General features: G+C 48.8%; 1 protein-coding gene across 1 annotated transcript in view; it reads right to left on the bottom strand.

The window, feature by feature from the left end:
- Nucleotides 1-7,993: 7,993 nt before the first annotated feature.
- Nucleotides 7,994-10,299, bottom strand: part of Ralb (RAS like proto-oncogene B) — a 33,364-nt gene continuing 31,058 nt past the window's right edge. The window contains exon 5 of the mRNA XM_005348301.3: nt 7,994-9,534. Within this exon, the coding sequence (XP_005348358.1) occupies nt 9,415-9,534 (120 nt within the window). The 3' untranslated portion in view covers nt 7,994-9,414. The remainder of the gene's footprint in view (nt 9,535-10,299) is intronic.

The raw sequence follows: 10,299 nt of genomic DNA, 5'->3' as shown, positions 1-10,299 counted from the left end.
AAGAAGAGGAGGAGGAGGAGGAAAGGAGGAGGAGGAAGAGGAGGAGGAGGAGGAAGAAGAAGAGGAAGAGGAAGAGGAAGAGGAAGAAGAAGAAGAAGAAGAAGAAGAAGAAGAAGAAGAAGAAGAAGAAGAAGAAGAAGAAAGGAAGAGGAGGAGGAAGAGGAGGAGGAGGAGGAAGAAGAAAGGAGGAGGAGGAAGAGGAGGAGGAGGAGGAGGAGATGCCCTTATTGCCAAGTCCAGTGGCCTGAGCTCAGTCCTCAGGACCTGCATGATGGAAGGAACAGATCCCTGAAGCCGTTCTCTGACCTCTAGAAGAGTGACCCCACACAACATCATACACAAACACGTGTGTGCAGGTCAGGGCACAGTAAGTTCTCTCTTTCCATCTTACAGGTGCCAGGGAATGATCTCAGGTTGTCAGGCCTGTCGGTAAGCGCAGCGCTCAACCATGCGACGGTCCAATATCAATGCAACTTTAAATCACTTCTATATACCCTCCTACTCTGCCACCAGGGGAAAAACACCATTGCTTAACAGTAAGAGATTTTTAAAAAATTAATAAATCCAGACTCCTGTTTGAGAAACACCATGCAGGAACACCAGCACAGCAGCAAGCCTCCCCTAGGCAGGAGTCCCAGATGGCCTGCCTAGCTTTCTCTGCCTGTATCTGCTGTGTGCTGTGTTGGCTACTCATTTGTGAGAGGTTCAGATGGATAAACAGAGGAGGTTGGGGATGTAGCTTTGTTGGAGGAGTGCTTGCCTAGCATGGATGGGTCCCATCCCACGAGCCCTGGGTCCCACCCCAGCACCAAATAAGCCAGGTTTGGCGGCCAACACCCGCAATCCCAGCACTCAGGAGGTAAAGGTAAAAAGAGCAGAAGAGTTTGAGGCCATCCTCGGCTACATGTGGGACTCTTAGGTCAACCTGGGCTACATGAGAACTTGTCTCAAAAGGGAGATGTGGGGTAATTCCATTTGCTAAATAGAAAATTTACCAGAGTCACTTTCTCATTGCGTTACTGAAGAGTTACTTCTTCATTGCCTTCGTGGTAACATCAGACACAAGCACCACCCTGTGGCTGTCTGCTATTGCTATAACCCCAGGGCTCTGAAAACACACACAGCACAAAGCACTCGTGTTCCAGGAGCTCCCCTGCTTGGTGCAGCCTGGCCCCACTGTCTGCTGCAGGTGCACCAAGTTAGAATCCCAGCCCACCAAACACAGAGCCCTGAGAAGATGCTCCAATCCTTCTCCAGTCGCAGGCTGCAGGTGGAGCCCGCCCTCTAAGTTCCGTACCTCCAAAGGCTTTAGGAAGCTACCTCGCCAGCAGGTCACCAGGCCACAGCTGGAGGTGACACGGGATTTCTCCAGGCTTTCACGGCGAGCAGCTTTCAGTGAAGACAAGCATCCCTTCTACACCTCGTGTGGCCTCTCTGCTGCTTCTGCTGCACAAACCTTGCCCGCGCAGCCCTCTGCTGCTTCTGCTGCACAAACCTTGCCCGCGCAGCCCTCTGCTGGCCTGTTCTTGTGATGAGACAAGCGCATCGTCCATGTATTTCAAGACAGCACTTGAAGTTTTCCCTTTGGGCTGGAGAGATGACAGCCCAGTGGGTGAAAGCACTCTCTGGGCATGGATTAGACCTCTCCAGCTGAGCTCCAGCCCCTAGTGCTCATGCAACACCTGCAGTGGGGCCATGCAGGCGCTGGATTCCAGCGCAACGAGGGTGGGGACAGGAGAAAGACTGGGCTTGACGGCTGTCAGTGAGCCACCTTGTCAAAAGAGCAAGACAGAGGATGACAGTAGGACATTCACCTCTTAGTCTAGCGCGCACACACACACACACACACACACACACACACACACACACACACACTACTTCTTTAAAGAAAAGGAAAGCCGGGCAGTGGTGGCGCACGCCTTCAATCCCAGCACTCAGGAGCAGAGGCAGGCGGATCTCTGTGAGTTCGAGACCAGCCTGGTCTACAAGAGCTAGTTCCAGGACAGGCTCCAAAACCACAGAGAAACCCTGTCTCGAAAAACCAAAAAAAAAAAAAAAAAAAAAAAAAAAAAAAAAAAAGAAAAGAAAAGAAAAGAAAAAGAAAAGAATAAAACAGGAAATGGAGGGAGGGAGGAAGGGAGGGAAAATGGGCCATCACATAGCTCAGAGCCTGTAAAGACACTTGCAGCCAACCTGATAGCCTGTTTGATCTCCTATCTACAATAACCTTCCCCTAAGCACACCATGTCCTGTCACTGGTTTATACGTTCTGCGCATCCCGAGGAAGGACCCCATCCCAGAAGGATGGCTCAGGGGCTGGAGAGACGGCTCAGCGACTGAGAGAACTGGCTGTTCTTCCTGAAGACTCCGTTTAATTCCCTGCACCCACTTGTCGGTTCACAACTATACTTCTAACTCGGGGGAATCCAAAGCCCTCTTCTGGCCACTGCCGGCATTGCACTCAGGTGTTACACAGATTTGCCTACAGGCAAAACACCATTCTTGGAAAACAGAACAAAGGGGGAAAGATGGCTCAGGGTGTTTGCCACCAAGCCAGACGACCTGAGTTGGACCCTTGGAGTCCATGTGGTAAAAACCAGCTCTGGCAAGTTGTCTTCTGACCTCCAAAGGCATGCCATAGCACATACCTCTTCTTGGAAAATAAATCAATGTAATTTTAAAACATTAAAAAACATTAAAATAGGTGGAGGAAGACAGGCAACATTCGTCTCTGGCCTCCACATGCAGGAAGATGTGTGTGCTTATGCACCCACGCACACCCACGCACACCCACACACACCCACGTACACCCACGCACACCCACGCACACCCACGCACACCCACGCACACCCACGCAGGGCGTGGGCTGAAGGCGAATGGCAGAGGTGGGCTCACACTAAAAGGGGCACTGACAGTGTTTCTGGAACATGCGGCCCTCTTCCTATGTTCAAGGACGCAGTTGTGTTTACTCACAGAAGACAAAAAGGACAACGGGGTCCTATTTTCTTTGTCAATTCAAGTGTCTCTGGAAGGGGAAAAACTTAAAGCACATATATACTTGCTTTCTTAAAAAAAAAAAAAGTTTAAGCTGATCATGGTGGCACACGCCTTTAATCCCAGCACTCAGAAGGAAGAGTCAGGTGGATCTCTGTGAGTTCTAGTCCAGCCTGGTCTACAGAGCGAGTAAGACCTTGTCTCACAAAACACAAAAATAAAATGAAAATTTGGTTCTATTAGTGTGTGTGTGTGCGCCGTGTGCATGTAGGTGTGCAGGTTTTTGTGCTGTGTGCACACACACAGAGGCCAGAGAATGATACTGGACATCACGCTCCCCTGTTACCTGCCTTCTCATCACAGTCTCTGGATAAACCAGAAGGAAACATCTTGGCTAGGCTGGCCGGCCCCTAGGCTCTTGGCCCCTCCTATTTCCACCCCTCCATCACCCCCAATGCTGCAGCTACAGTCATAGCCATGCCCTGCTTTTTATGCGTGTGCTCAGGATTTGAACTCAGGTCCTCCTGCTTGCACAGCAAGCCCTTTACGTGCTGTGCCATCTGCCTAGCCCTCACCTTATTTTTTCCAATAGCAGAACTGACCAGCACAGTACAGGATGCCCGTTACATTCAGGGGCATTGCTGGTATATTTTCTCTTGATTGTCAACCTGATAGAATTTAGAACCACCATGAAAACAGACCTCCGAGCTGTCTGTAGGGCATCATCTAGACTAGGTTACTGAGTTAAGAAAACTCATAGGCATTCATCTCTCTGCGGCCTGACTGTGGACACGGTGTGAGCAGCTGCCGCCTGTTCCTGCCGCCACGCCATCCCCACTGTGATGGATTGCACCCTCCAAATGTGAGTCCCTCCCTTCAGCTGCTTTTGTCGGGTATCTGAGCAAAGGACAAAAGTAGCTCACACGGCTGGAGTCAAGTTCCACAACAGTTTTGACTGCCATCCTGGGACATGAAGACACTGTGAACCAGGCCCCAGAATCTCCAGTGTGCAACTGTCACTCTTTCGTGTTTGCGTTTATGCAGAAGGGAAGGTGTGCCACGGGCCAAGGCTTCATCCCATCTCCAACTTCCCACCCAAACTAAGGTTTGATCATTGAGCAGAAGCAGTGGTCTCTTATGTTTATACTATGAGTTTTAACCAATAATGTTCTGTTTGTTTGTATTATTCGGGTAAATCAGCTTCTAGGAAATGATTTCTAGCTGTAAGTAATGAAAATCCATAAGAATTACTGGCAAGGCGGGGATGTGGTGGAGCACTTGCCTAGCAGGCAGGGAGCCCTGGCTTCCTGCCCCAGCACTGTGTACCCCAATATAACGGTGCCCCTCATACTCATCACACTCAAGTGGTGGAGGCAGGGGGATCCGGAATTCAAGTCATCTTCAACTACTTACAGAATCTGAAGCCAGCTGGGCATGGTGCCACACGCCTTTACTCCCAACACTCAGGAGACAGAGGCAGGCAGACCTCTGAGTTTGAGGCCAGCCAGGGCTATAAGATGCCATCTCAGAAGAGGTCACAAGTAGATACCGAGCTAGGCGATCAACTCATCGCCTTGCAAAGACAGAAAGAAGGGACAAATGAACACATGGAGCCCAAAACATCCTCACTTGAAGCTTATAGCAAGACAATGGCAAAGGGTTGCCATAGTCAAAAGAAGCATGCCTGGGGGCTGGTCCATGGGTCCCTCCAAGTCTGCCAAGAGGAAACGGTATCTGGAAAAAGGATACCCAGACAAAAGGCAAGACTGAGCGCCAATATGTCTCCAACTAAACATTTAAAAGAAAACTTGAGAACAAATGGCAGAGTCACGCTGAATCCTAAATTTTATACACACACACACACTCACACACACCCCACACACATATATATACACACACGTGTATACATATACACACATATCTACACACACATGTATACATATACATACACACATATACACACGTGTATACATATACATAAACAGCACACACATATCTACACACATGTATACATATACATACACACCACACACATATACACAAACATATGCATACATACACACATATATACACAAACATGTATACATATACATACACACATATATACACAAAGATGGATACATATACATACACACACATATATACACAAACATGTATACATATACATACACACACATATACACAAACATGTATACATATACATACACACATATATACACAAAGATGGATACATATACATACACACACACATATACACAAACATGTATACATATACATACACACATATATACACAAAGATGGATACATATACATACACACACATATATACACAAACATGTATACATATACATACACACACATATACACAAACATGTATACATATACATACACACATATATACACAAACATGTATACATATACATACATACACACACATATCATGCCCTTCTAACACTTTGGGGTGTGTGTAAAGCAAGTACAGACAATGCAAGAACTGGAAGCTATGGGCCGTGGCTCTGAGATGCCATCTTCTGGCTAAGACACAGCCGGTGCAATCCAGAAGTCAAGGCAGCCGCCGCTGCCAGCCGCTGCCAGCCGCTGCCGTCTGTGCAGGGTCTGCACAAGGATGAGTCTGTCAAGAGTCAGGCTGTGGTGGCACATGCCTTCAATCCCAGAACCTCAGAGGTAGAGGCAGATGACTTCTGAACATAGTAAGTTCTGGGTCAGCTAGGGCTACAGATTGAGACCCTGTCAAAGAAGAAAGGAAGGGGAGGAAGAAGAGGAGGAAGAAGAAGGAACTGAAAGGAAGAGGAGGAGAAAAAGTAGTCGTCAGGCAGAGGTAGGGGGAGGAGGGGTTGAAGGTGGGTGGGCCATCTTCACCACCCAACTCTTTGTTACCGGTAGGTGCAGAAGAGGGGAACCTTTGCTTTCCGTTGTGTATCCACTGGTGACCCTGCCAGGCTCCAGTGGGTAGTTCCAGTCCAGGGCTCACACAGATGGTCACAATGGGACACAAAGCCAAAATCCTGAATCCGAGCAAAGGACAGGTCGGGAGGAGTCGGGGGGTTGACGAGGGTCAGGAGAGTAAGGAGACAGTGCGTCACCATAAAAAAAAAAAAGAGCTAAAGACAATGCTTTGTACACAGGCAAGCATGCACAGACACACACAAGCAAGCATACATGTACACACACATACAGCCAAGCATGTACACACACACACACAGGCAAGCACTCACACAATCAAGCATGCATGCATACACACACACACAGGCAAGCATGCACACACACAATCAAGCATACACGCACACAGGCAAACATGCACACACACAAGCATGCATGCACACACAAAGGCAACCCATGCACACACACAGGCAAACATGCACATACACAAGCATGCATGCACACACACAGGCAAACATGCACACACATAGGCAAGCATGAACACACACGTCCTTCAGGCCTGTGGATCAAGGAGACTGAACTCAGCTTCTCCTTTGCACAGTGAGCCATCTTGTCGGTATGAATTAAACTTGTTTCTGGCTGATGAGAAGGTTCGGGATGTACAAGTGCTTGTGATGGGGGAGTGTCATATATCAATCTGTTGATTTCATTGGTTAAGCAATAAAGAAACTGCTTGGCCCTCATAGGTTAAAACATAGGTGGGTGGAGTAAACAGAACAGAATGCTGGGAGAAAGAAAGTTGAGTCAGTGAGTCACCATGATTCTCCCACTCCAGGCAGACGCAGGTTAAGATCATTCCTGGTAAGCCAGCTCATGGGCTACACAGATTGTAAGAAATGGGCTAGTCCAGGTGCGAGAGTTAGCCGAGAAAAGGCTAGATATAATGGACCAAGTGGTGTTTAAAAGAATACAGTTTCCGTGTAATTATTTCGGGTAAAGCTAGCCGTGCGGGCAGCCGGGGGCCGGGGACGCAGCCCGCCGCTCCTACTACTACATGCTTGATGCCCAGAACCCACGTAAAGGGGATGGAGAGAACCAATCCTACAAATGTCTGTCCTTTGACCTCCATGTGTGCACGGTGACACTTGTGCCCACACATGCCTGTCATGTGCACGTACACACATACAAATGAAGTAAGTTCGCATACCATAGTTCATCTAGTTTAGTAAGTGCATGTCTGTCAATGAAATCAAGATAAATTTCTTACTAGGCAGTGGAATGATCTGGGACGTTTTATATGTGTGTGCATGTAGTACAGGAATGTGGTTTATGTGTACAGCTATGTTTCAAGGACAGAGACCACAGAAAGAAGAAGGGGGTCCTGCTTTATCATCCCTCTCCTCATTTCATCGAGACAGGATCTCCACTGGACCTCGTGACTGGAGAGGAACCACCAGCAAGCCCCAGTGATCCTCCTGCCTCCGCTCCATGGCACTATGGCTACAGACCTGCAGATGGCCACACCTGGCTTTTTATACCTGTGTGGGGCTTCAAACCCAGGTCATGCTTTCATAGCATGCACCCTTAATTTTTTAAAAATGATTTATTTATTCTTATTTTAAGTGAACTGGTGTTTTGCCTGCCTGTATGCATGTCTGTGTGAAGGCATCAGATTCTCTGGAACTGGAGTTACAGACAGTTATGAGCTGACATATCGGCACTGGGAATTGAACCTGGATTCTCTGACAGAACAGCAAGTGCCCTTAACTGCTGAGCCATCTCTCCAGCCCAAGCACGGCTCTGACTCACTGAGCCCCCTCTAGCCTCCCGTGCCGGTTTTCACGTCAGTGAAATCTTCCTGTTAGCACAAGTGTAATCACCATCAAGGTTTTATACTTTAAGGAGGATGGAGATGTCTCCCAAAGGAGAGATGAAGGTACAATTATTGCTTATATTTATAGCTGTGTTTCCCAGCCCATGGGATTCACTAAAGTAACGCGTGTCTGATAGGGGCACAGCTGCTAAAAATAACGACTACCTGCTAATTCCTTTCCACGAGCATTCCGCATGGCAGCACGTAGGCAAAAGCGTAAAATCCTGAAAAGTATATTTTATTTTATTATTTTTTTTTATTTACTCAAAAAGGCCCATGGTTCTTTGGAAGTGACAGATGAGTTTCCAGGAATTAGACCTTAGTTCCCACAACCTCTGTCAAACTGTCCATGCGAGGGGCTCCGGCTCTCCCCACCCAGATTCACATGCGGCACCTAAACATGACATGTTCACTTCTGAAAAATGGGAGGAGTGTGTGCGCTCAGGGTGGGCTCCTGCCCCAGTGTCCCCTTCCCCATGACGCGAGAGTGGCCTCGAGCCTGTGGGACCTGACTCATCTCAGGACCACCAGAACCGCCTGCCGGGGAGCTACAGGCCATTGGTCCTTCTGGGCCTCCCCTCTTTTGCCTGTAAATTGGGAGCTACCGGGTCTCTGGAGAGGGAGCAGGAAGGGCTGGGGCTGGCACTGGCTTTATGTTCTGGGACATAATTCAGAAGAAAAAGAATAGGACTGCCCGGCCTCTGCTGGTGGAGTGGAGAGGGACCCAGAGATACGGCTGGTGGTACAGTGGGCGACCAGAAGATAGGAAAATGACCTGGTCAGAAAAAGCAAGCCCACGACAGAGTACAGGCCTGCATTTCCCCCAAAGAAAGTTCCCTCACCAAATAGGGCGCTGAGGAGAGCGAGCCTGCAGCCAGCACCTGGCTGGCATTTAAGTATGAAGAGAACAGCACCCTACTTTCGCTTCGAAGGCCGGGGAGCTTGGCTCAGCCTGTCTGGCCCAAGTGAAGTTCATCTTTCTAATTCTGCTTCCAAGTTGCCGAAGTTTATTTTTAAAAAGAAAGAAAAGAATCCTTTTTCCCCCCAGTATTATCAGAGCTTAGATTTTTCTGTGTACTTCTAAACTGATAAGAACTGACAAGGGTCTTACCAGAGACCCCTTTCTAAAACCTAAGAAAATAAGACATTATTTTTTTTTCTTTTTGAGACAGGGCCTTGTTGGGTAGCCCAGGCTGGCCTTGACCTCAGGATACCCTCCCTGCCTTACCCTCCAAAGTGCTGGGACTACAGGCGTGTACAACACGCCGATCCAAAATGAGGCATTTTAATTTTCAAACAAAAGATGGTTGTGTCCTAAACAGCAGGAGAAGAAGATGCTGTGACAGTATGCTTCCTCGTCATCCCAACTCAGCTGTCTGGAATCTCCAGCACTATGTCCCTAGAGATGGTGGCTGTCATGGTTGGGGGAGGGGGGCAGGTCCTCGGAGCTCCTGCTGACGTTAACAGATCTACCACACAAAGGTGCCTTTCTTCTGTCAGCCACCGATGCACAGATATCTGTCCCATTTAAAGAAGTGACCGTGAATGCGGCTGTGGAGAGCGAAGCCAAACTGGAGGAAGCCAGACTGGGGACAGCCTCTGGCGTGCAGCGCGGTCCACTCTGCGCTCCGCCGCGGGCGCCCAGCTCACAGCAAGCAGCATCGCTCTTTGAAACTCTTCTTGCTCTTGCTGCTCTTCCTGCCGTTCTTGTCCTTGTTCTCCGACATCTTCTTTGCTCGGATTTCTCTCATCAGATCAAAGAATACCTGGCACCGGGGAGGAAGGGAGGGCAGAATAAAGGGGGAGAGCCATTTAGTCACTGGAAAGCAGCTCAGTTGGAAGAAACACACTGAGATTTTATGGCACAAAGCCCGAACATGCAGCCATTCATTCGTTTGTTCTCTGAGGCAGGGACTCCTGTAGCACAGGCTGGCCTCCAACTGACTGCGTGGCCAGGAGCTCCAGAGCCTCCCAGGGTGGTCACATGGCACTGGCAAGGGAAGTCCAGGGCAACAGTTCTACCAGCTGAGTCCACCCCTAGGTACCAAGCTTACTTTTAGGAGCCTGCTCCATTAAAACAAAGTATCAACAATAAATAAACAAACAAACGAAGCAGCTACAGCGATAAAAATCAGCTTTGGTGAAACAGCCCTTCTCCATTCTGCACAGCTGTCAGCAGGGGCAGGACGAGCCTGTCACCGCCCTTCCGAGCTGAACATTGTAAGGGTAAAAGATGCTTCTGCAGAGAACAGATCTAGAATGGAGGCATTGGGTACAAACGTCTGGAGGGCAGCGGGCACCTGTGGGTCTACTCCCATTTCCAGAAACGCTAACATGCATGCGAGATGGCTCATCAGTTGGAGTCCCTTGCCACCAAGTCTGATGACCTGAGTTCCGCAGTTGAGACACACATGGTGACAGAAGGTTCTGTTTCCCACAAGTTGTCTTCTGACGCCATGTATACGACAGCATGGACAGACAGACAGACACACACACACACACACACACACACACACACACACACACACGCA

This window comes from Microtus ochrogaster, chromosome 6, assembly GCF_000317375.1.
Source record: "Microtus ochrogaster isolate Prairie Vole_2 chromosome 6, MicOch1.0, whole genome shotgun sequence".
NCBI lineage: Eukaryota > Metazoa > Chordata > Mammalia > Rodentia > Cricetidae > Microtus > Microtus ochrogaster.
The sequence above is the reverse complement of the archived record's forward strand: the minus strand, read 5'-3'. Positions and strand labels throughout refer to the sequence as shown.